This window comes from Doryrhamphus excisus, linkage group LG3, assembly GCF_037039965.1.
Source record: "Doryrhamphus excisus strain RoL-2023G ecotype Guam linkage group LG3, RoL_Dexc_Guam_v1.1, whole genome shotgun sequence".
NCBI classification, from domain to species: domain Eukaryota; kingdom Metazoa; phylum Chordata; class Actinopteri; order Syngnathiformes; family Syngnathidae; genus Doryrhamphus; species Doryrhamphus excisus.
In genome coordinates, this window is record NC_136359.1 from 10,814,957 (window position 1) to 10,838,920 (window position 23,964).

Sequence of the window (23,964 nt, forward strand, 5' to 3'; positions counted from 1 at the left end):
GGATATATTGTGTGTGTGTGTTTGCACAGAGGAGAATCTTCCAGGATAAAAACCTTACATTTTGAAGGAATATTCTGTTCCAGAAATAGCATTTTTTTAAAGAGAATGTGTGCAAACTTTCCTAGTGTGGGAAGGATGAATAACCGCCATGATCTCTGATAAAAGGATAATGTGCGTGTTTAATGTGGTGAGAGCACATGGCCTCAAACAGTGCATGGCGCACTTGAATGGTAGTGCATTGTGCATTGACTGCTGTGCTATGCTGGCATCACCATCACACCTCCCCTTGTATATTTCGCTAAAGGCAAATCCACCCCTGAGAAACGTCATCGGAGTGCATTCCAGTGCTTGAAAAGCTTTATTCTCTATATTTATATATTTTTAGCATGAACGGGGGGGGGATAACCATATTGGCGCCTACTTCAGCAGGGCCTGCAGCTGCCATTCCAGGGGAGGACGTCTCTTTAATTTAATGAATAATGTGTGCAGGGTGGGCGCACTAGCAAACAAACAGGACCTCCTACCCACGGAACCATTCATGAGATGTTTGGATACGTGGGCCGCCTAGTGTGTGTTTATGTCACACGGGCCACCTACACACTCTGACACAACGCAACACAACACAAACGCAGAACGTCGCTTTGTTTCCTTTTAGGGGATGACGCAAACAGACTTGCAATCACACACTTGACCTCAGAGTGCTGTGAGGGGTGCTTTTTAGGTCTGGTGGTGCAGGGGGGGTGTTGCGGGGTGCATAATGCAGAGGGATTTAAATGGGAGTCAGGTAATGATGAAAATGCATGAGCACATCAGAGAGCGTCGAGAGCCTTATGTATGTGTCTGCAGTCTTTGCGGGGGTCAAAGGTTGAAAGTAATGTGGTTCAATTACACAGGGAGGGTCATTTCTGGGTCTTGAAGCTATAGTCAGCACTAAGATCAGTAAAAGGCTCTCCTGAAGCTGTAATGTTCAAGAGTATTCATTCATTCACTTTCTACCGCTTATCCTCACGAGGGTCACGGGGGTGCTTGAGCCTATCCCAGCTGTCTTTGGGTGAGAGGCGGGGTACACCCTGGACTGGTCGCCAGCCAATCACAGGGCACATATAGACAAACAACCATTCACACTCACATTCATACCTATGGACAATTTGGAGTCGCCAATTAACCTAGCATGTTTTTGGAATGTGGGAGGAAACCGGAGTACCCGGAGAAAACCCACGCATGCACGGGGAGAACATGCAAACTCCACACAGAGATGGCCGACGGTGGAATCAAACTCTTTTCTCCTAGTTATGAGGCCTGCATGCTAACCACTCAATAACCACACAATAAAAATGTAACTTAAATATACTTTAGAGTAGTCAGTGTGCAGCTTGTATTGTAATATATATTTATTATGCCCAGAAAATGACTCGGCACACCGCCATATTGTTTAAACAGCTTTATCTTCAAATACATCGTCACTGATACGCCTGACTTACAACTCTAACCTCTACACTACAACATCATCTGGACCAATTCAATATCAATTTTTAATAATAACACCTTTAAACAAAATACATCGACCTGTACATGTCCTCACAAGGGTGACAGGGGCATGCTGGAGCCTATCCTAGCTACCGGTACACCCTGGGCACATACAGACATACAACCAATACTCATATCAATTTAGAGTCTCCAATTAAGCATCATTTTTGGAATGTGTTCAGTCTTCTTTCTGCATCTTTAACACAAAGGTTCTCATGTGATATCAACGTAAAAAATTTAATTTGGATGAATGTCTAGAAGTTGCAAAGAGCTTCTTCACATGAACGACGACAGTAAATAAAGATATAGCGAGCTTTCAACAGTCCATCAAAAGCTGCAAGTGATGTGTGTGCCTTGCATGAATGGGGTCGGCTTTCAGTCAATAATAAAGTAGAACCTGTGGGTATCATTCTTTCTCCCACCGATGCAGAGGAGGAATGATGGTCTCATCCACATTCTCAAGGAAGCTGGTCACACTGGCTTCAGGTGTGAAAAAATATAAATTAACCTTGCACAGCGGACAAGTAGTTAGCGCGCAGGCCACACAGCGAGGAGACTCGAGTTCAATTCCACCCTCGGCCATCTCTGTGTGGAGTTTGCATGTTCTCCCCGTGCATGCGTGGGTTTTCTCCGGGTACTCTGGTTTCCTCCCACATTCCAAAAACATGCTAGGTTAATTGGCGACTCCAAATTGTCCATAGGTATGAATGTGAGTGTGAATGGTTGTTTGTCTATATGTGCCCTGTGATTGGCTGGCGACCAGTCCTCTCGCCAAAAGACAGCTGGGATAGGCTCCAGCACCCCCGCGACCCTCATGAGGAAAAGCGGTGGAGAATGAATGAATGAATGAATGTAATTTTTTCACTCATTAAACTTGATGTTTGTGAAGCATATTCTCACAGGCAGTTCATACTGTCGAACATTTGCAGAATTTCTTGAAATGCTGGCTGTTCAACTGTATTAAAGAGCATGAGGTTCTGTGCCGCTCTAAGAATACACACCATTGTCTGCTGTTCCTTTGCAAATCAAATGTCTCAATGATTGTGATTGGCTGGCAACCAGTCCAGGGTGTACCCCGACTCTCGCCCGAAGACAGCTGGGATAGGTTCCAGCACCCCCGTGACCCTCGTGAGGACAAGCGGTAGAAAATGAATGAATTTAGTGAGTGTTATCGAATCGAAGACTCTGCATGTCGATGTGTAGTTTTTTTGTGTCATTTGTGCAAGGCTCACCTTGCTCATTATTAACATTCCCACAGGGCAACTGTAGCTTTTGCCTTTGTGAGCATCTTTTTCCCTCCTAACGTCTATGTTACGTTGCATGGCTCCTCACGAAGCTCCACTCTTTTGCTGTCTGTGTGGAGACGAAGCAACTGTATGACTGCAAAAAGAGGTCTCACTCTGTTCGCTGTTGTTCTATGTTCCATGATCAGCTTATGGGATAGGCTCTAGCACCCCCGCGACCCCCGCGACCCCCATGAGGATAAGCAGTAGAAAATGATTTAATGAATCTCCAAATTGTACTCATTTTAGTACAATTTGTTAGTTTAAACCACATACAGTGTCAAATTTATCAACTCCAAATCTATTAAAATGGACTATAGTGCCAGGAGATACAAATATATGGATATAAAACTCGAGAGAGCACAATTCCCTTCCCTGCCCTTCCCTGTTAAAAGACGTCTATCGGCCCTAAATAGCTGTGAAGCGAACAAAAGCGAGGGACGTAACTGCACAGAGACGGCCATTATTTTGGTGGCAAAGCCCTATAAAAAGCATTGATGATAGATGGGGAGTAAGAAAAAGCATTATTGTGAAATAGTAGTTTTTGGTAAAAAGTTCAACAGTTTTACACCTTACCAAATAAGAGTGTAGATTTCAGGTTCATCTAAGTCAGGGGTCTCAAACATGTGGCCCGCGAGCCAAATGTGGCCCGCAGGACACTAGTTTGAGGCCCCCGCCTTGATATGAAAGTTTAATGTTAGTGCGGCCCGCGCAAGTTTGATATGGATGCTGTATGGTGTCATGTACACAGAAAAAATTATTACGATTGATTAATGTTCATGTTAAAAGTTAAATAACTGTTAATAGTTAACCTCCCTATCCGTGTGGAAGTGGTAAGTTTTTGGCTAGTTAAGTTTAAAGGAAATAACTTGAAGGCTACCGTTTAGGTCGCTAGCTCTCTAGTTTGCGAGTTAGCATGTGTCTCAAGACCCTGCAGTTGTGCAATATGTTGTAAATAAAAAAAGTATAAATGTGACTATAGTCGTGTTTTGTCATGTCTACAGGGCTCTAATAATGCTTTGTTCATTTTAATCTGAAAAAAATAATTTGTCTACCCACCAACTATATGTGGTTTCTCAAGTTTTTATTATTTGCTGTTTTATTATTCTTATTATGATTATATTTATTTATTACTGATTGCTTGATTTTCTTTATTCTTGATTTGTTTATTTATTTTTCATTTTGTGTAGAAAAATAAAAATCAAGATTTTTGAGAACAGTGGAATGTTTTATCAGAGCTTTTCTTGTAGAAAACCAAAAGAAACCAAAGCAAAGTTTATTCACTTTTCTGTTTTTAATAAATGCGTTTTTTTTTTTTGAAAACCTGATGCGGCCCAGTCCTGCCCAGACCCTAACTCCAGTGGCCCCCAAGTAAATTGAGTTTGAGACCCCTGATCTAAGTGAACCACTACACTGCTAATGAACTCATATAGTATGTATAAAGCTATTTTGCATTATAATCCCCTAAGACAACCAATGGTCTTAAATCTCAATGAATTAGAATATCTTTGAAAAGTGAATGTCCGGAGCTGCATGAGTGCTGCCGGGGGAGCTTCAGTGACATGCCAAAAACGCCTACTTGGAAAGTTCATTTTGATCACAAGCCAATAGATTGATTGATAGTTCTTTACTAAGGTTGATCCAGCAGCCTTCCATAAATGGCTATGGTCAAAGTGTCATTTTTAATGGGCTCAGTGGGATAGACTCCACAGAGGAGGGGGGATGGACGTCAGGGTCCCGTGACGCCCACAGCTAAACGGTGACGTCATTGGGTCTAAACAGAGAGAGAGAGGGGGAGCGAGAGAGAGATATGGGAGGCACCTAGAACCAAGTCCTCAAGTGAAGATGCGCCCCAGAAGCCGATGATGTGCGCCACAGGAGCCGCTCCATCTTGGCATCGTGGAAAGGACTGAGAAAAGACTTTGTGTGTGTGTGTGTGTGTGTGTGTGGGAGGATTTTCCCACCAGACGCAGGAAATGGTGTTAGTGGACTAACTGGAAAGACATGACGGGCTGTAAATATTGTCAAATATGAGCTTCATGGACTTTTTGCGCACCAAATAAGGCGCGTCCGCAAGCAAAGACGCGCAATGTAAGAATAACCCTCTCTAACTGAGAGTCCCCTCCCTTTTTTTTTTATTTTTATTGTGGCCCCTAATCGATTCCTCAATACTTTTGAGTGATCGACCTTTTTTATGAGTCAGAGAAGTTGAAGTTGCCAGACGCACGGGAAAAACTGCAATGTTACAGAGATCGAATCAGTGTGGCTTTTTTATGGAGTCGTGGCTTTTTTCCCCCTTAATTAAAAAGCGTTGATCCGTGTCCTGACGCAAGAGGAGACCCCACAAGTGCTTTGTGAGCTTACAATGGACTCGGAAGCACCGTCGTGGAGGATGCAAGGGAGCTAACATTTGGAGAAAACACAAGACTCAGCAACAGAGGTAAAAATCACATTTTTTATCCATGTTTGCATTTGTTTAATAAAAGCTGCTGATAAATACAAAGCATGTATCTCCAAAAGTCATTTTTGTTACATTTGGAGATGTATGTTGTTATTAAACACTCGAAAATTCAAAGGGGGTTTTGTTTTATCCATAAAGACCCCAGGAGAGGAGACCCAAGCATGGGCTCGGTACCAGAGGGCGGCTGCTCTCTGGAGATGAGCAGCTGGAACGTGAGCGGCGCCTCCGTCCCTTGCAACCAGAGCGTCCTGAAGCTGGCGCCCTACTCCCCTGAAGCCACGGCAGCCTTCGCCACCGCCATCACTTTGATGGTGCTCTTCACCATCGTGGGGAACGTGATGGTCATAATCGCCGTCCTGACCAGCCGCTCTCTGCAAGGTCCGCAGAACCTCTTCCTGGTGTCGCTGGCCGCTGCCGACATCCTGGTGGCCACGCTGATCATCCCCTTCTCTCTGGCCAATGAACTTCTGGGCTACTGGTACTTCAAGTCTCTGTGGTGTGAGATCTACCTGGCCCTGGATGTGCTCTTTTGCACCTCCTCTATCGTTCACCTGTGCGCCATCTCTCTGGACCGTTACCTGTCCATCTCCAGGGTCACCTACGGTCGCCAGCGGACTCCCAGACGCATCAAAGCCGCCATTGTGGTGGTGTGGCTCATCTCCTCCATCATTTCCTTCCCTCCGCTGCTGTCTCTCAATAAGAGTGAAGGAGGCAACCTCGCGAGTGAGAGGGGTCCTCAGTGCAGGCTCAACGACGAGCGCTGGTACATTCTTTACTCCACCATTGGCTCCTTCTTCGCACCGTGCCTCATTATGATTCTGGTCTACGTGAGAATCTACCAAATTGCCAAGCAGAGAACGCGGTGCCCCCCCGGGGAGCCCCGCAAGGAGGGCGTCGGTGCTGCCACACCGAGTCAACCCAAACGGCACTTACAAGCCAATGGTAGGGAGGACGAGCAGTCTTCCCCGAAGAAAACAGCTAATGAAAGACCCCCTACCCTCGCAATTACCCCATCCCCCTCAGAGGGGCAGGCACAGCCCTCCCAGGATCCCAACCCAAATAACCTTCAACCTCCATCCCCTTCTCCGGCCCTGAGCCCAGTCACTAACTCTGTAGAGAACTCTCCTCACGCACCACCTGCCGCCCCGTTGCCGTCGCCCCAGTCCTCTCCAGCCAAGACTAAAGAGGACGTCAAAAAGGTCAAGCGGCAAAAGGGCAAAAAATCCGACAACAACAACGGCGACAGCTCCAGCACGGACAGCGAGGCCAGCAACGGCGGGGGCAGGGGCAGCGCGAGTATGCCAGGGTCACCCGCAGGAGGGGGCATCCACTCCCCAGGCTCCATCAAGCGATACAGGAACATGATTGCCACTTCAAAGGGGGCTCGGCTGGCGCCGGGGAGGAAGTCGAGAAGAGAGACCAACCCCGGGGCTGCCAGGCGTAAAGCCATGCTTAACCGAGAGAAACGCTTCACTTTCGTCCTGGCCGTAGTCATCGGGGTGTTTGTGGTGTGCTGGTTCCCCTTCTTCTTCTCTTACTCCCTCCAGGCTGTGTGCCCCGAGACGTGCTCCATCCCTGACCCGCTCTTTACATTCTTCTTCTGGATCGGGTACTGCAACTCCTGTCTCAACCCAGTCATCTACACCATCTTCAACAAAGACTTCAGGATGGCTTTCAAAAAGATACTGTGCAGAAACACAAAGGGTACTTTCTTTTAACATACACAGGCTAGGACTCGGTCACCCGCATTTGCAACAGTGACATCTTGACAAGGGCTGCATTCACGGTATTGTGAGCCATGGAAATGTACACTTCCAATTCCGGATTTCTTTAAAACAGCCATAAAATGGTGCGAATTGGCATTTGGGACTACTAGGGTTTCCCAAACTTGGTAAAAAAAAAAAGTCATGTTTTGACACTGCACAGTTATGAAAAAGCCAATATTTGTGTGCCTGCTTCATCGTTGATAAAATAGCTTACATGCATTTGAGGTACTCAGGTACTCAAATACTGGAAAATTATATTGGAAATATTGTATATGCATGGAATATATGTGAAATAATCATATATTCATGAACCAAAGTTGAATTATTGTTTCACTGCCTTAAAGCATTTAACTTTTGACCCATGAAGAACTCCCTTTTGACACATTTGGGCTCCAGAGCCTCAGTTTGGGAAACCCTAGATTAAGAACAGGGTGTGGTTGAGGATTTACTTCTACCACATCACACTGACTGAATGTTGATTTCAGAGAGACGCCAGAAAAGTGATATGTGAAATATATATATCCAATGTGGTGTTTGTACTTATTATTAAGGACTGCCAGGTTATTGAGGAAAGAAAACAGGTAAACAGGAGGCAGGCTGACCTTAGATTCCAACAAGCCTGGGGGCCCTTTTGTTTATCAGCACAGAGCACAAGGAGCACACAAGGTTAGTGGTGATTTCTTGCAGTCTTAATCTGCCCAGCTGCAGGGCAAACATGTGTTTTCCTGATTTATATCCAAAAGAGCAGCAACAAGAGGCACCTGAAGATGGAAAATGTGATAAAGCACAGGGAAGAATCCCTTTGAATATATATATATATATATATATATATATATATATATATATATATATATATATATATATATATATATATATATATATGACATTCATGTGTGTCAGATGCTTCAAAGTGGACACTCAGGTTGTTGTTAGGTTTCAGTAACGGCCTGAAGGAAATCTAACACTAAAGCAATGTTCTCGCCTGCTTTTAATGCATCAACAATAAGACTCTCTAACGAGATTATCCACACTGTCATGGGAGTTTCATCCGCTGATTTATGTGTGTCATTTTCAGAGTGAGGGGAATACGCATTAACCCAAAAAAAAAAAAAAACTGTAAAAAGACAGGCGCACAATGCAGTGAGGTTGACGTAACGTCACCGTCTATTTCAACCAACTTTTTGCCTGAGTCACTCATATTTCCTCTCACTACAGTGCAATGGTGGTATATCTCTGCAGATGTTTACACACATTTATCACCATGAATGCCATTTTCTATCGCTTATCCTCACGAGGGTCGCGGGCAGGTGCTGGAGCCTATCCCAGCTGTCTTTAGGCGAGAGGCGGGGTACACCCTGGACTGGTCGCCAGCCAATCACAGGGCACATATAGACAAACAACCATTCACACTCACATTCATACCTATGGACAATTTGGAGTCGCCAATTAACCTAGCGTGATTTTTGAATGTGGGAGGAAACCGGAGAACCCGGAGAAAACTCACGCATGTACGGGGAGCAACATGGTGGAATCGAACACGGGCCTCCTAGCTGTGAGGCCTGCACGCTAACCACTTCTACACTGTGCTGCTCGGTGTCACTTCAGTTATTAAAAATAAAATAACCAGGGGTTTAAATGTTAATTGACTTTGGATTTTGTCCAATGTACATCAGGTCCAAATTGTATGTACATTCCGACTCATAAATAAGAGGTGCTGCAGGTTCTAGAATTCATTTTGACTGAATGAGGCCAAGCCCTGTTTCATTTCTCATTGATGCTCATGATTGACTGAAGATAGTAGTTTCGCTTCGGAGGAAACCAATTTAAATGGAGTTTGCCAAGAAGATTGGTGAAATATCCAAACTCTCATTACCAAGGCTCCAATATATACATACACCCCCACTAATACTACACGAATACCACTTTGTGAAGCCATCACCAAGGTTCTGGCTGGATATTTCACTACCCTCCATTGGTAGAGTTCATTGAAATCGGTTGTTTTTGAGCACCATCACTAACAAGATGCTTTTAGGGCTTGGTTTAAATGCATCAACAATTCCAACATTTGGGTGGATGTATTGTATGTGCAGTATATATCATTTTCAACCAAAGTGAAATACATTTCGAACTCGTGCAACCAATCAATGCATAAGGTATCATTATTTTAGACATGATGAGTGTTTGTAAACATCTGATCACAGCTATCTCTCTCTCTCTCTCTCGCTCGCTCTATATACTGTATATACATATATATACATATATTTTTTTCTCTTGCCAGGAAACAGGTTTGCCGTTTCCTTGACAAAATGTGTGTCTAATAAACAGCACACATGCTTATTGACTCATTGGGACAAGGGCTGTCAGCGGCACATTGTCTAATTCTGCTGACCTGAATGCGTGTGTGTATGTGTGTGTGTGTGTGTATATATCTCTTCTGGTTGCAGATCTATTATAGACTTTACTTGCCATGTGACTGCTTCTTCTATAGTTGTGAATACCAGACTTATGTCAATGCATTGAAAGAGTCATATTGATATGTGTGTATGTGTGTATGTGTGTGTGTGTGTGTGCAATCTTCTGACTACCCTTAAGGCCTGCCTCATTGATGTATGGCTCCAGTGTTGCTTTACTAAAAGTCATATTTGGTCTTTGGGTGGTGGATGTGTGCAATGGGAGGTAACGATATAAGACTGTATTATTTATTTGAAATTAGTGGCTGTTTTCTCTCTATTTATTGTTCCATTGCAGTGTTATATTGAGGGTTAAACAATATCCGATTGCTCAGAGGGTGAAAATATTGTATTACTTTTTAACGAGCGAGAGCCTTATTGATTGTGATTAAAATGTGGCTTTTTGTAAGATGGGGATGTGCTGAAAGTGAAAGAAGATGAACTAACATCCTTTTCAAACAGAAATATAAGCACATTTGGCGGAAAAAAACACAATTAGTGAGTAATGGTTTATGAACATTTACAAAAAGCTAAAGAAAATAACCCAGAGCTGTCTTGAATTATTATTTTTGAATGCCTTCTCATTTTCTTTTCAGAAAAAGCTGCGATTAAACAACTTGATATCCTTCTTGGCTTCTTGTAAGTCACCTGCCCCCGTTTCATTGCTTTTTGTGGTGAATCTGCTACTTTTCTTTAAAAAAAAACAAAAAAACAACAACACTAAAATAAAATAAACAAATAAAGTATAGCTATATGGCTCGAGGGTGAGACCTGCACTAATCTATCTCTTGATGGCATCTTTTCCTCGGAAAATGCCTGTCATGGATGTTTCCCCTGCTGCGTTTTGACCGAGACGCAGGCTTTGGAGCTGTCAATCCTCCATCTGTGATCTTTGCCACCCCGTCCCCTTCTGTTTGGAAATAAAGTTATTTGGAAAAAACACCCAAGGCGTCTTTAATAGTTTGTTGGTTTGTATATGGCATGAAGTAGCAAGAGGCAAAGAGAAAACATAATGATAGTGTTTATTTTACTTCCAAATAAATAATGCATTGTGTTAACGATGACATTCATGCATATGCAGTAGGTGGCGCTATATAAAGGTGTGCTGATCCAAATGTGGATCATTCTGGCTTGGTAGTCGGCTGTCCAGCAAGTGCCAATCTAGTTTACATAGCACTGTTGTTTCATGCATCTCCACATTATGCGAGTCTATGTTTTTAATCCAAAAAGCAAACAGCATTTTATTGGATTAATCTTACTTATATGGTTTATTTTGGACACAACAAATTGTCACAACAAATCAAACAAGTAATATCTTAAATCTGTCGCAACACAATAAAACTAAAATAAAGTAAAACTAATTCCCCTTTGAAGGACATTGTAATTCAGGCTATGTGCTATTGATGTTAGCATCTGCTTGGTAAAGTTATTTTTTTGTTTATGCCAAATGCTTTATTCTGTCACAGTGAGTTCCACTTCTGGTTCTATGGTTATCATGACATTTTTCCTCTGAACTTCTTGTGGCATCATAAAAAAGCCAAAATGGAGCAAGTGGAATTCATCGCTAGGATGTTGTGTCACAACATTTGCATGATGGTGGTTTGAAATTATTTGACTTTTGACAGATATTTTTCAAGAACATTTTGGCGGAATTCTGAGACATTCTTAGTCTTATTCATTCATTCATTTTCTACCGCTTTTTCCTCACGAGGGTCGCGGGGGTCCTGGAGCCTATCCCAGCTGTCTTCGGGCGAGAGGCGGGGTACATCCTGGACAGCACAAAAAGCTTTCTAGTTCTTCCAGAATCTGCACCTATTTAACAGTATTTCTTTGGATTTCATGCTTCCCATGAAAACAGTCTGTTTTAATTTATTCCACCCACAGCTCGCCTCCAGGCACGCCCACTCCGCTGTGGTTGGTTAAACTCCTGAGTGCTTAGGACTTGCGGTTTGTAGGAGTTGATAATAAACAACGATTTATCTTTTTAAAGTGTTGGCTTTTAACATACAGCCATATGTGTTGGTTATTTTTTGTTGGTAGGGAATCAGGAACTCCAACCACTTGTGCCTGATGGTGGCGTCTTTAGGAATTTGAAACAAATGTGGCTTTCCCTCAAGAGCCATTGTTAGTGACATCAACAGAGAAAGAAGAGCCCGGGGGAGGGCAGATCTTATCTGGCTTATTCCCATGCCCATATAAGGACGCCCACTCCTCTGTGACATCACAAAGGGACAGTTTAATCACGCCTTTTGAAATCGAGCGTTTTGAGCCATCACAAACTTTTTTCAGGACTCACTTCCAAATGCGCAAACCTCATTATCTGAAACTTTGGCATGGTTTAACACAAGAAAACAACATTATAACTACATTTATAGGTCAGAAAAGTGGAAAAAGCATAATAGGTCCCCTTTAAAGAAAAAGGAAAAAATCAAACACAACGACTTCGATCCTGGTTCCATCACATTTGTTGGGTGACCTGTTGCTCGGCAGAGTTCAATGGGCTAGACCACAACAAACTAGCATATGCAATCCATGCACGCTGGGCTATTTGAATGACAAAAACAGACTCAGACTGGAATTAGAGGAAAAGTGTAATTATACTGCATTCATCCATTTCACAATTGACTTTGTATTCAATATAAAATACATGTCTGTCCTCTAATGTATTGCTGGATGGATGGACAAGTTGTTCAAACGCATGTGGCAGTCAACACTCAACTTGACAATATAGTCCGTGTCCACTGTATGTGTGTGTATAGATAATAAGACTGCTCATTTAGCTGCAAAGTGTGTAACAGAATGTAGTGCACCATGGGGCAGTAAGGTGGGCAAGGCTAGGCACACAACAGTGTACAATGTATCGACGAGCTTTGATTTTAAAATAAAATGATACATATCAGACGCAGAGATACGGTATGACTGGGGTCACACCAACTCACACAGTTGAAGTGTTTTGAATTGTTACATAAGCATGTTCAAAACAAACTAAACCAGACTATTACAAGTCATTGAAGCATGTTGGCAAATATCACACACACACACACACACACACACATCCTCGCATCAGATTTGTTGCAGTGTATTCAAGTCATGAAACATGCTTAGGCACATAAACACACACACACACATAGGTCCTGTGACAGCTTGTTATATTTGAGGTCAGAAGTCCTACAGTGAATTGGAATGGATGCTCGATGATGGACAGTTTGGGGATTTGCCGCAAAACAGAATCAAATCTCTCGGTTCTGCTTTCACCCGACAGCCGCCCCCCCCACCCCCCACCTGTCATGTGTTCACCTGTATTTCATGGCTTTGGTGTGATTTCTGAGGACGTGAATGCATAAGTTATCTGAGACAAGTTAGGCTGCGTGTTTACAGTGTTGTATATTCATGCAGACACCATGTCCCTAAGCTGCTTACTCTCGAGTCTGCATGGGCTGGAATATAAAACAGGGCAGGTGTGTGGCACCGGAGCCTCTGGAGTGGATGGAGGGAGCCCAGCAAGCATGACACACTCTCATTAGCTGTCACACGTACACACAGTTCACTATAGTAGCCGCCACTCTCCTGCAGCTGCAAGGAGGTTAACACGTGTATCACACAAGATCGTATCTCGCATCGCCATCATCACAAATGCTTCTTAAATGGCAATCAACTGGAGGTGGGTGAGTGTGGATGTGTTCTCCAGTGGATCTCCACATTATTAAGCCGGGTAGATTTCCTAACTCTGTAATTTGGCTGTTAAAGAAACAACACAAGAAAAAAAAAACACTGCAGAGCAGAGCACAACATTTCACAAACTAACAACTAACCAAGGCTGAGGAATTATTTATTACTATTTCAACAACAAAAAAAAGGTTTGCTCAGTAACAGTATGTTTTAAAAACAAGAAAAAAACTAAATTGTTAGAGTGTGGTGTTTTACAAATAATTGGCCCACATGCATTGTATTCAAAACTGCGTGGGAAAAAAAGTGTTTTCGCAAAGTAAGCCGAGTGCATCATTTTTAAATAACATGGCTACAATTCAGAGCTTTAGAGCTTAAAAGGTTGTCTTGGAAAAATTCCATTCTTGTTCTCCTCATGCTGTTCTACTCGGCTCTGTGTGCTTCAGTGGTACACACACGCTGCAGGTATCGAGTGCAAGCAAGGTCACAGGGAAAACACTTGATTTTCAGTGGTGTGGGTGTTCAATATATACGTATAAGTGAAATATAAGTGAAATGGCTTAGATAATGGAGCGTTGAAGGGGGTGACTCTACCCTACCCTATGAAATGAAGGGAAATTATGATATTTAAAGAAATTAATGTTTTCTGGGGGCGGCACGGTCAAGTGGTTAGCGTGCAGACCTCACAGCTAGGAGACCAGGGTTCAATTCCACCCTCGGCCATCTCTGTGTGGAGTTCTCCCCGTGTATGCGTGGGTTTTCTCCGGGTACTCCGGTTTCCTCCCACATTCCAAAAACATGCTAGGTTAATTGGTGACTCCAAATTGTCCATAGGTATGAATGTGAGTGTGAATGGTTGTTTGTCTATATGTGCCCTGTGATTGGATGGCTACCAGTCCAGGGTGTACCCCGCCTCTCTCAGCCGAAAACAGCTGGGATAGGCTCCAGCACCCCCGCGACCCTCATGAGGAAAAAGCGGTAGAAAATGAATGAATGAATGAATGAAGGTTTTCTGGAATTTTGCCCATCATTCACAATCCAAACATACACGTCTTTCTCTTTTTTTTGTGTCCCAAAGATATAAAAACAGCCAAAAAGAGGCAGCTTGGAATGCACATAATGGGGTGCCATATTTCTACCTATAAAGCCTTCTGAAAGAACCATAATATGTGGCCTGCATATTAATCAAGCTACAGCGACATTATTATTATTATTGTTATTAACAATGTTACACCGAAGAACTACGTTACTGGTGTAGTGACACCGCGCCACACCACACCGGCAAGCTACTAGCTTGTGCGTGGTACTAGTATTACCACGCACATATGTGAGGTAACGCTGGTGTAGCATTCATTTCTATGTGGTCATGTGAAATCAATAGGACCAGGAAGGAAGTTCCACTAATGCTTAAAATGACCAAACAACTGCAAAATAGAGTATTACATGTGTTCATGAATTCATGACTGTGCTGTGACTACATGGTAACAACAGTGATATAGATATAAAAGTACAGTGAATAATGACTCTATGTTATGTGACTCTATTATTCTGGTAACACTTTTCAATATGGTACATAAAATTAGAGTTGTTAATGACTCCCTAACCCAAACCACTACTCATTAGTTCCTAATTTGTTCGTCATTAGTTTCTCAGCAGCTACTTTAAATTGATGTACCTTGGTAACTATTCTACTCATTAATTCCTCATTAATTCTACATTAGTTCTTCAATAACTACTCTACACATGAGATCCTCATTAGTTCTTCATTAGTTCTTCAGTTACTACTCTAAATGTATGTGCCTTCGTTCCTCAGTAACTACTCTACTCATAAGTCCTTCATTGGTTTGTCAGTAACTCTAAATCAGGGGTCTCAAACGTAATTTACTTGGGGGCCACTGGAGCTAGGGTCTGGGCGAGACTGGGCCACATCTGATTTTCCCCCAAAAAACAAAAAAAAAACGCATTTATTAAAAACAGAAAAATGAATACACTTTGCTTTGGTTTCGATTTTCTACAAGAAAAGCTCTGATAAAACACTCCACTGTTCTCAAATATCTTAATTTTTATTTTTCTGCACAAAATAAGATGAAAAATAAATAAACAAATCAAGAATAAAGAAAATCAATCAATCAGTAATAAATAAATATAATAATAATAATAATAAAACGGCAAATAATAACAACTTAAAATACCACATATAGTTGGTGGGTAGACAAATTATTTTTTTCAGATTAAAATTAACAAAACATTATTAGAGCCCTGTAGACATGACAAAACACGACTATATTCACATTTATACTCTTTTTATTTACAATATATTGCGCAACTGCAGGGTCTTGAGACACATGCTAACTCACAAACTAGAGAGCTAGCGACCTAAATGGTAGCCTTCAAGTTATTTCCTTTAAACTTAAATATCCAAAAACTCACCACTTCCACACGGATAGGGAGGTTAACTATTAATAGTTATTTAACCTTTAACATGAACATTAATCAAACGTAATATTTTTTTCTGGGTACATGATACCATACAGCATCCATATCAAACTTGCGCGGGCCGCACTAACATTAAACTTTCATATCAAGGCGGGGGCCTCAAACTAGTGTCCTGCAGGCCACAATTGGCTCGCGGGCCGCGTGTTTGAGACCCCTGCTCTAAATGCATGTGCCCTAGCTCCTCTATAACTGCTCTACTCGTTAGTTTAACAGTAACTACGCAAAATGTATGTGCCTCAGCTCCTCTGTAACTACTCTACTCGTTAGTTCCTCAGCAACTACTCTACTTATAATTCCTCGTTAGTTCTCATTATTTCCTCAGTAAGTGTTCTAAATGTATGTGCCTTAGCTCCTCTGTAACTATTCTACTTGTTAGTTCCTCAGTCAGTACTCCACTCATAGTTCCTCTTTAGTTATCATTAGTTCCTCGGTAACCACTCTAAATGTATGTGCCTTAGCTCTTCTATTACTCTACTTTTTAGTTTCTCAGTAACTACTCTACTTATAGTTTATCATTATTTCCTCAGTAACTAGTCTAATTATATGTGCCTTAGCTCCTCCGTAACTACTCTATGCTTTAGTTCCTCATTAGTTCTTCATTAATTTCTCAGTAACTACTCTTAATTTATGTACCCTAGTCCCTCAGTAACTACTGTACTCTTGAGTTCCTCATAAGAAATGAGTAACCTAAGTAATTACTGTATTTTTGTGTTCCTATAAAGTGAGACCCATATACTGGACACCTTATATTGAAATTGTCAGCGTTTATTTTTGAAATAAAACAACACCAAATTATTTAGTGGGGCTTAAGAATAAGTTAGGGAGGCTTCGGGCTCCCTAAAATAGGTCAAATGACGCAACTGCCGGAGAGGCAGGATAAGAAATGAGACAAAAGAGCAGGCGGAAGGAAGGTGGAGACGTTAAAAAGCACTTAAAGCCCAGCAATTATGATTACAATAGCGCTGACAGTTGTGTGTGTGAAGATACTATAAACAACTGTTTATGCAAAATGCTCAGTATTGGTATCTTACTTGCTATCGGCAACAAATGTTCTTGCTTGGGTTATTATCTCAAAACACCATATAATAAGTTTACAGTATAATATTTGTATGCAAATAATGCATGTTAGAATCCTCAGGGGCTCCACTAGTCTTAATAACTTGCCCCTAAATATTTCACCTCTGTGTCTTATCATTATATTTTAATGCAACAACATGATATTTTCAGCTTATAGCTTGTGACAGTCCGTGATTGGCTGGCGACCAGTCCAGGGTGTACCCCGCCTCTCGCCCGTAGACAGCTGGGATAGGCTCCAGCACCCCCCGCGACCCTCGTGAGGAAAAAGCGGTAGAAAATGAATGAATAGCTTGTGACAGTCTCTTCATAAATAAAATGTAGGTATTATACCTGCTACAGTCTCAGTAACACAAAGAACACTGCATTTCATCCTTTAGGACAACATTGACCACTTTTTTAAAAACACTGGGATTTAATTGTTTTCTCAAAGGTCCCACAATAGTGTATTGGAAGTCTATCCATCTTCTGCTTATCTGAAGTTGGGTCGCAAGGGCAGCAGCCTATAAGCCTCCCTCTTCCCGGCTGCTTCGTCCAGCTGAGAGACATAGGCTACTTTAACACTGCAGGTCATTCACTGAAGAAAAACAAAATCATACTCACAGCTCCCACTCTGCTGCACTGACTGATGGATAGTTGGCAGAGATGCAGGCTTTATTTTAAGATGTGTAGTAAAGTTTGCTATTTTTACAAAATGGTGGGTTATGCACAGGGTCGTCTCATGCCCTTCATGATGGCAGAACTTCAAAACCTCTTCTCTCAAAAGTGGAGCAAAACAGTGAGGTGAGTTTTTTTTTCGCACGTTTTGAAGGTAACACTGATGCCAAGTAATGATGTGGTGTGTTGAGCTCCTGCTGTGTCTTTATCGTATTGACAAAGATACGTCCTGTCCCAGCAGCTCATCATCAGAGCAATACGATTCATTTGCATTGAGGTAAAACCATTTGACAGTCAAAATAAGTTTTTGCTCGATACTTGACAGCTTCAAATATTTGTGAAGAATGCCGTAATTGCCTGAACTGTGGGTGTCTTCTTCCATCATCATTTGACAAAATCTAATCATAGCAGTGGGAGGTGAGCTGCTGCATAATGTTGCACTGGCGCTTGCACCGAAAGGTAAAAAGCAAATTCACAAATCACAAAAGCAAGTGAGTGAAAGAAACATTAAGTTTGTCATCCAAAAAACTTAGAAATTGAATAACCTTGAACAAACCGAACACTGAAACTAAATACAACTACTACATAGGCTACTACTATAGTGTGATGGGAATTCTTAGTTTGCATGTATGACTTTATATAAATATATATTTATATATTATTTATATTAGTTTTAGGTATTACTTTAATAGCCATCTGAAGTGTCATAAATCAAATATAATGACGGCCAACAGAAAATTTTGAGGTAGAATTATATGCATATTTCTACTTGTAGGAGGGGTGACATTATACCTTGTGGATTTATTGTTGACTTAGTGCTCCAGTAGTTGAGATAATGATGAACTGTCATGTTAACACTGTTCATTGCACAAAAGTGGACCAAATACACATTGCGCAATACTGAGTGGTTGTCTGCATAATTTGAGGAATGGTTTTAGAGGCCCACCCTGCCTCCCGCCCGAAGTTAGCTGCGATATGCTCCAGCATACTCGCAACCCATGTGAGGATAAGCCGCATAGAAAATGGATGGATGGTTTTAGAGATCTATATAAAGGGCCAAAGAAGGCCAGTATTGTTAGTCCAGTGAACGGCAACATGCCACGTTTATCACAACATCTCCGGGCACCGGGTGTGGTGGAGGCCTTTGACCTACAGTGTTATGGCCAGTGTTGGGCACGCTGTCTTCTCACTAGAGTCCTCCTCACTCGCCATCTCTCGCTATGCTATCACACTTTGGACGTGCTCTAAACACCCGCCCACCCAAGTTCTCTGATTGGCCGAAGACGCAATTTTACTAAACCTTAGCCAATCCTCATTGCTTATGTGCTCTAAACACCCGCCTACTCAAGTTTCTGATTGGCTGAAGACACAATTTTACTAAAACCTGAGCCAATCCTCATTGCTTTTGTGGTTATCCAACCCCTCCCTTGTCAGTCTGGAACACTCTCACTGCGCTGCATATTAGTTGTGAAGTCGGTGATATATTTTTAGGTGGCTTCAGTAACGTGCAGTAACGGGGTGTCGAAAATGGTAACGGCGTTATACTGACAGTAAAAGTAATTAGTTAGATTACCCATTACTGAAAAAAGTAACGGCGTTAGTAACGCCGTTATTCCCAACACTGGATATGGCCAGGCGTATGGGCTGTTCCCAAACCATGATCAGAAACCTGCATGAACGCCACAACACCACAGGATCTGTTGATAATAGACCTCATACAGGGTGAAAGAGAGTGACAACTCCTGACCGAGCACTCACCTAGAGCTGTCCTATCTAGTCTGACTGGTGTGTGTGTGTGTCCACAGTCTTTGAGCATGAACTGAATGAGAATATTCACAGGTGTTTTGAAATGAATGAAAGAATGAATGAAGGGTGTAATAGTACATGTATTTGTTTTTGTTATGTAGCCCTTGGTTGTTACTTTGCAGGACACCTCCACAAGCCTGGGCAGTGTACATTCTCACCACCGAGAAAGGTGAGGGGCGGAATCATGCAGAAAACCTCCACCAACCCTTTGATGAGATGGTTGCTCAGGGTTTGGCGGGAGTCATGACCAGTGATCGTGCTGAATACGTAAACTAGTGGTGATGAAAGCAGTAGATTTTGATGGACCCGGGGCACTATGTAGACACATTGTAAATATAACTTATTTTAAAAATACAATAAAACATGTGAAAATATGACTTTTTCATGTGAGATATTGTATCTGGGCCACCTGGTGGGAGACTTTGTATTAAGAGAAGATAGGTATTTATATAAAATCATGTTGGTAGCAGGTAAAAAAGCCATTACCAAAAAATGGCTTAATCCAAGACCCTGCGGTACTGGAGGACAGGCTTTGTGTGATGAACACAATACATGACATGGAACTATTGACACATAGATTGAGGACTGAAGAAGACATGTGTGGAGAAAAAATGGGTGAAATGGACACTGTTCACAGACAAAAATCAAGGAAATGACTCGAATTGCACGAATTATTTGTATAGCACTTTTCCTGCAAAGACATGCAACACAAAGTGCTTTACAGAATTAAAAACAATTACCACAATTAAAACAACAACAAAGAAACAAAAGAAAGCCCCTCCTTCCCACCCTCCATACGAGACACACACACACACACACACACAATCACACACAGTAGGGAGACATGGCATGGCACTGAGGATCAAGGAAACGCCACCTTTGGGGCCGTCCACACTGGGAGGAGCCGCAGGCCGTGCCATGGGGGGACCAGCACCCGACTCTGACAGACAGGCGGACCCCCACATTAAAGGGAGGAACCCCCTGCCGGCCGGGTCGAAGGGACCCAAGGATGGCACCCCCTCAGCAGACCCGACACAGCCCCCAGTGTGGAGGACCCCCCCTGAGGAAACACTGGAGTTAAAAGCTAAAGACTAAGAGCATAAAATAGGACTAAAAAGATAAAAATATAAGAAAAGTTTAAAAATATTAGTTAAAAGCCTGATTAAAAAGGTGTGTCTGCACAGGGACAGGGAATGTGGGATAGCTAAATTGTGTGCTGTGTATGTCCAGTGCCCCCTTTTTGTTTTGGGTGTGTTTGTATTGCTGTTGACGTTTTGTTTAAAAAAATAAAAAAATAAAAATAAAGTATACAAAAAAAACATGTGAAAATAGAGCTGAAATGTTGATACCAACAACTAATAAAAGCACAAAAATTTGTCTTTAAAAATCCCTACTGTACAGTAGTACCGCAGCTTACATAATAATAATAAATATATAAGCATGAACTGAGGCAAAACCTCAATACCGGTGTATGGTTACACCCCTAGTTTGAATGCATTAGCTCATTGAATATAATAGAAGAAGCATTGTGGCCGTTAACCTTCTCACCAGTCTTGCAGCAGGTTGAGCCACTCAGCAATGATTTATATCACAATGGAGCTTTTTTTCATGGACAAATATCCAGGGATGACCACATCGTCAATGTACTATGACCACATTTTGACTTTCTTGCTGCCATAATTGACTCTCTGGTCCTCCTATGTGAGACATACTGTAAGTATTGCATTGTTTTTATGCAATTGCTATTAAATTCCAAATTTTTGTGGAATAATGTGATTGAAAACATGCAATGATAAAACAAACATGAAATCTGCAGTGGACGTATTGGTTGGTAAAGGGATGACTTGTGCCTTGAGAGACTTCCAAGAAAGGCTGCGTCTTTATTTAGCCAGACCATCATGGAAAGGTCACACACTCCCACACGTGCAGAGTAAACATCAGCACATAATCAATGCATAAAAGACAGCAAAATGGATAAACAGATGACTGTCACTCAACTGCAGGGAAACACATAGAGTATTAGCAACACCCAAAGAGAGGGCGTCATGTGCATAAAACACACGATGAGACACACAAATGCTTAAGTAGAAGCACTGATAAAAGCATCCACTGTTTCCAGTGTCAAACTCATGATTTTTCTAGCACAGGCTGCCATTTTCACCATTAGTCATGCTCTGCTCATCAGTTGATCTACAGCAATCAACGCAACATCCATCTCGCCTCCAACCTTTTCACAACATTTTCTCAAGTGAAGGCTGATTAAAAGACTAAAAAAAACACACAATGAGACTGCAAAATAAAGTTTGTTGACATACAAATGGGAGTTTCTGCATTGTACATGTGTATGTGTGCCAATCTGGCACATGAAAGAGAACAGGAAGTGCTGTGTCATGTCCTCTCTGAGAGCTGCAGTGGCACAGGAGGCTATATATCAGACAATAATAAATCATGTAACAATGTGCTAAAACAGTATATTAAATACTGTCAGAATAAGATCGGAATCTGAAAAGTTTTCCTCCAAAAAAGGTGGGAGAAAGTCAGTGTTGTCATCCGGATGGATGGATGCTGGAGCCAATACCAGCTGACTTGGGGTGTGAGGCGGGGTACACCCTGGACTGGTCGCCAGCCAATCACAGGGCACATATAGACAAACAACCATTCACACTCACATTCATACCTATGGACAATCATATTTGTAATGTGGAGGAAACCTGAAGACAACTCACATGGGGAGAACATGCAAACTCCATACAAAGATGCCTAAGTGGAGATTTGAACCCAGGTTTTCCCACTCTTCTGACTGTGTGGCCGACATGCTAACCACTCGAACACCGTGCAGCCACCAAGTCTAAAGTCATAGCCTTGAAATTTCAAAGTCAGTTGAATACTTTGAATGGGGGAATCTGTTATTCAATACACTCATCAAAAATCTCAGGCATTTTCAAGTCATCAAACTAAAGTCCGAAGGAAGTCTGAAGGAACTCCCAAAGACGTATACATCTTTTATGTTTTTTTTTTGTTTGAGTGAAACAAAGAGGCGATGATACAACTCCAGAGAGCACATATGGTTTTTTTATAAGCTGAAAAAACTTCCATTTCATAAGAGCACTGCATGCATCTTTGACTTGTAAAAGAGCACTATGCAGCAATCGGGAAGTAAAAAGATTTGGGAATAAAATCAGAATATAACAACAAAAAAATGGCTTAATTTTATTAGATTAAAGTTGTAATATTATGAGACAAAGAAGCTGTAATTTTCCAAAATTAATCGTAAATAAAAAAATAAACATAAACATGTAGCTTTTGGGGGCGGCACGGCAGACGAGTGGTTAGCGCCTCACAGCTAGGAGACCAGGATTCAATTCCATCCTCTGCCATCTCTGTGTGGAGTTTGCATGTTCTCCCCGTGCATCCTCCTCCCACATTCCAAAAACATGCTAGGTTAATTGGCGACTCCAAATTGTCCATACGTATGAATGTGAGTGTGAATGGTTGTTTGTCTATATGTGTCCTGTGATTGGCTGGCGACCAGTCCAGGGTGTATCCCGCCTCTCGCCCGAAGACAGCTGGGATAGGCTCCAGCACCCCCTTCGACCCTCGTGAGGAAAAGCGGTATATAATGAATGAATGAATGAATGTAGCTTTTGAAGATGATGTAAAGTTCCACTTCAGTATAAATTAGACAAACAATGTGCCACATCATCACCATGACGCACAACGCATTTGACATTTGAACAAAATTATACATTATGAAACCGTCTGCTTTGACGTTGTTGGCCAGTCAAAAAAAAAAAAAAAATCCCCATTCATCTCATGCCTCATTGCCAAATGACTGTTGTTGAAACTCGGGTCACATTTCCCCCACTTCATTGATTTAGGAAATGCGATTATGCCCTTGTTTAGTTGATTTATGCTAATTGTCTGTTAATTATGAAGTCAGGGGACATACTAGCTTACTGTTGCTCTGCATACAGATAATAAACTGCTGGACTGTTGACGGTTCCACTTCATCTCACTAAGAGCAAATAAAACCTGTTTAAAATCAAACTACATTAAAGCAACAGTAAAAAATAGCATCCATATCATATAATTGTTTAATTTTGGTTTTATCTCCAGCGCTTTCCAACAGTTGTGCCGTGTAATGTGCTTTATCAAAGCCACGCTTATGTTAAATAAAGTGAGAAGGATGACGCACGCATTATGTAACCAGTTTATATGACAGTAATATGTTGTATTTGTGAGGAAGACCCCCATTACAAATTAGTGCTGATAAATCCAACCTGAATTGGAGCCAAGTGTTGCAGTGACAGACAGATGGAGCAGGGGTCGAGCCATAAGTTATGGGGGTGTTAATTAGAAGCAGGCAACAACTGGAGAAAATATGTTATTTCCGACATTTGAAAACTCATTCTATACTGAAACAAATGATTTTTTGTTGGTTTGGAGGGGAAAGGAAAACATACTGTATCTCTTTTGGACCACATGGTCACTTATTAACAAATAGCCTATTTTCTCAACTATAAGTTGCTCTATTGTATTAGTCACACCAGCCAGAAATATAACCTAAACAACTTAACATAACAAATTTCAGCAGAATATGGTTTTCTTTTAGTGGGCATTTGTGTTTCGTCTTTCTCAGATGTCTTTGGAAGTTGATGTTTACATCACAAAAAGTGAAAATCCGGTGTATTGCACAACATAACCGGGTCTTACATCCCGACATATGTCCTCCTGTGTGCCGGTTACATGCAGTTACATTACAGTCATATGAAAAAATT

General features: G+C 41.8%; 1 protein-coding gene across 1 annotated transcript; it reads left to right on the forward strand.

Annotated features, from left to right (window-relative positions):
* The first annotated feature begins 4,638 nt into the window (after positions 1-4,638).
* On the forward strand, positions 4,639-10,444 carry adra2b (adrenoceptor alpha 2B). Its single transcript, XM_058071801.2, has 2 exons — positions 4,639-5,250; positions 5,410-10,444. The coding sequence occupies exon 2, from the start codon at positions 5,433-5,435 to the stop codon at positions 6,987-6,989; it is 1,557 nt and encodes a 518-aa protein (XP_057927784.2). The 5' UTR covers positions 4,639-5,250; positions 5,410-5,432; the 3' UTR covers positions 6,990-10,444.
* The last annotated feature ends 13,520 nt before the right edge of the window (positions 10,445-23,964 follow it).

What these genes read in the sequence shown, in the direction of transcription:
- adra2b (XM_058071801.2), top strand. Translation starts at nt 5,433, where the DNA reads ATGGGCTCGGTACCAGAGGGCGGCTGCTCTCTGGAGATGAGCAGCTGG.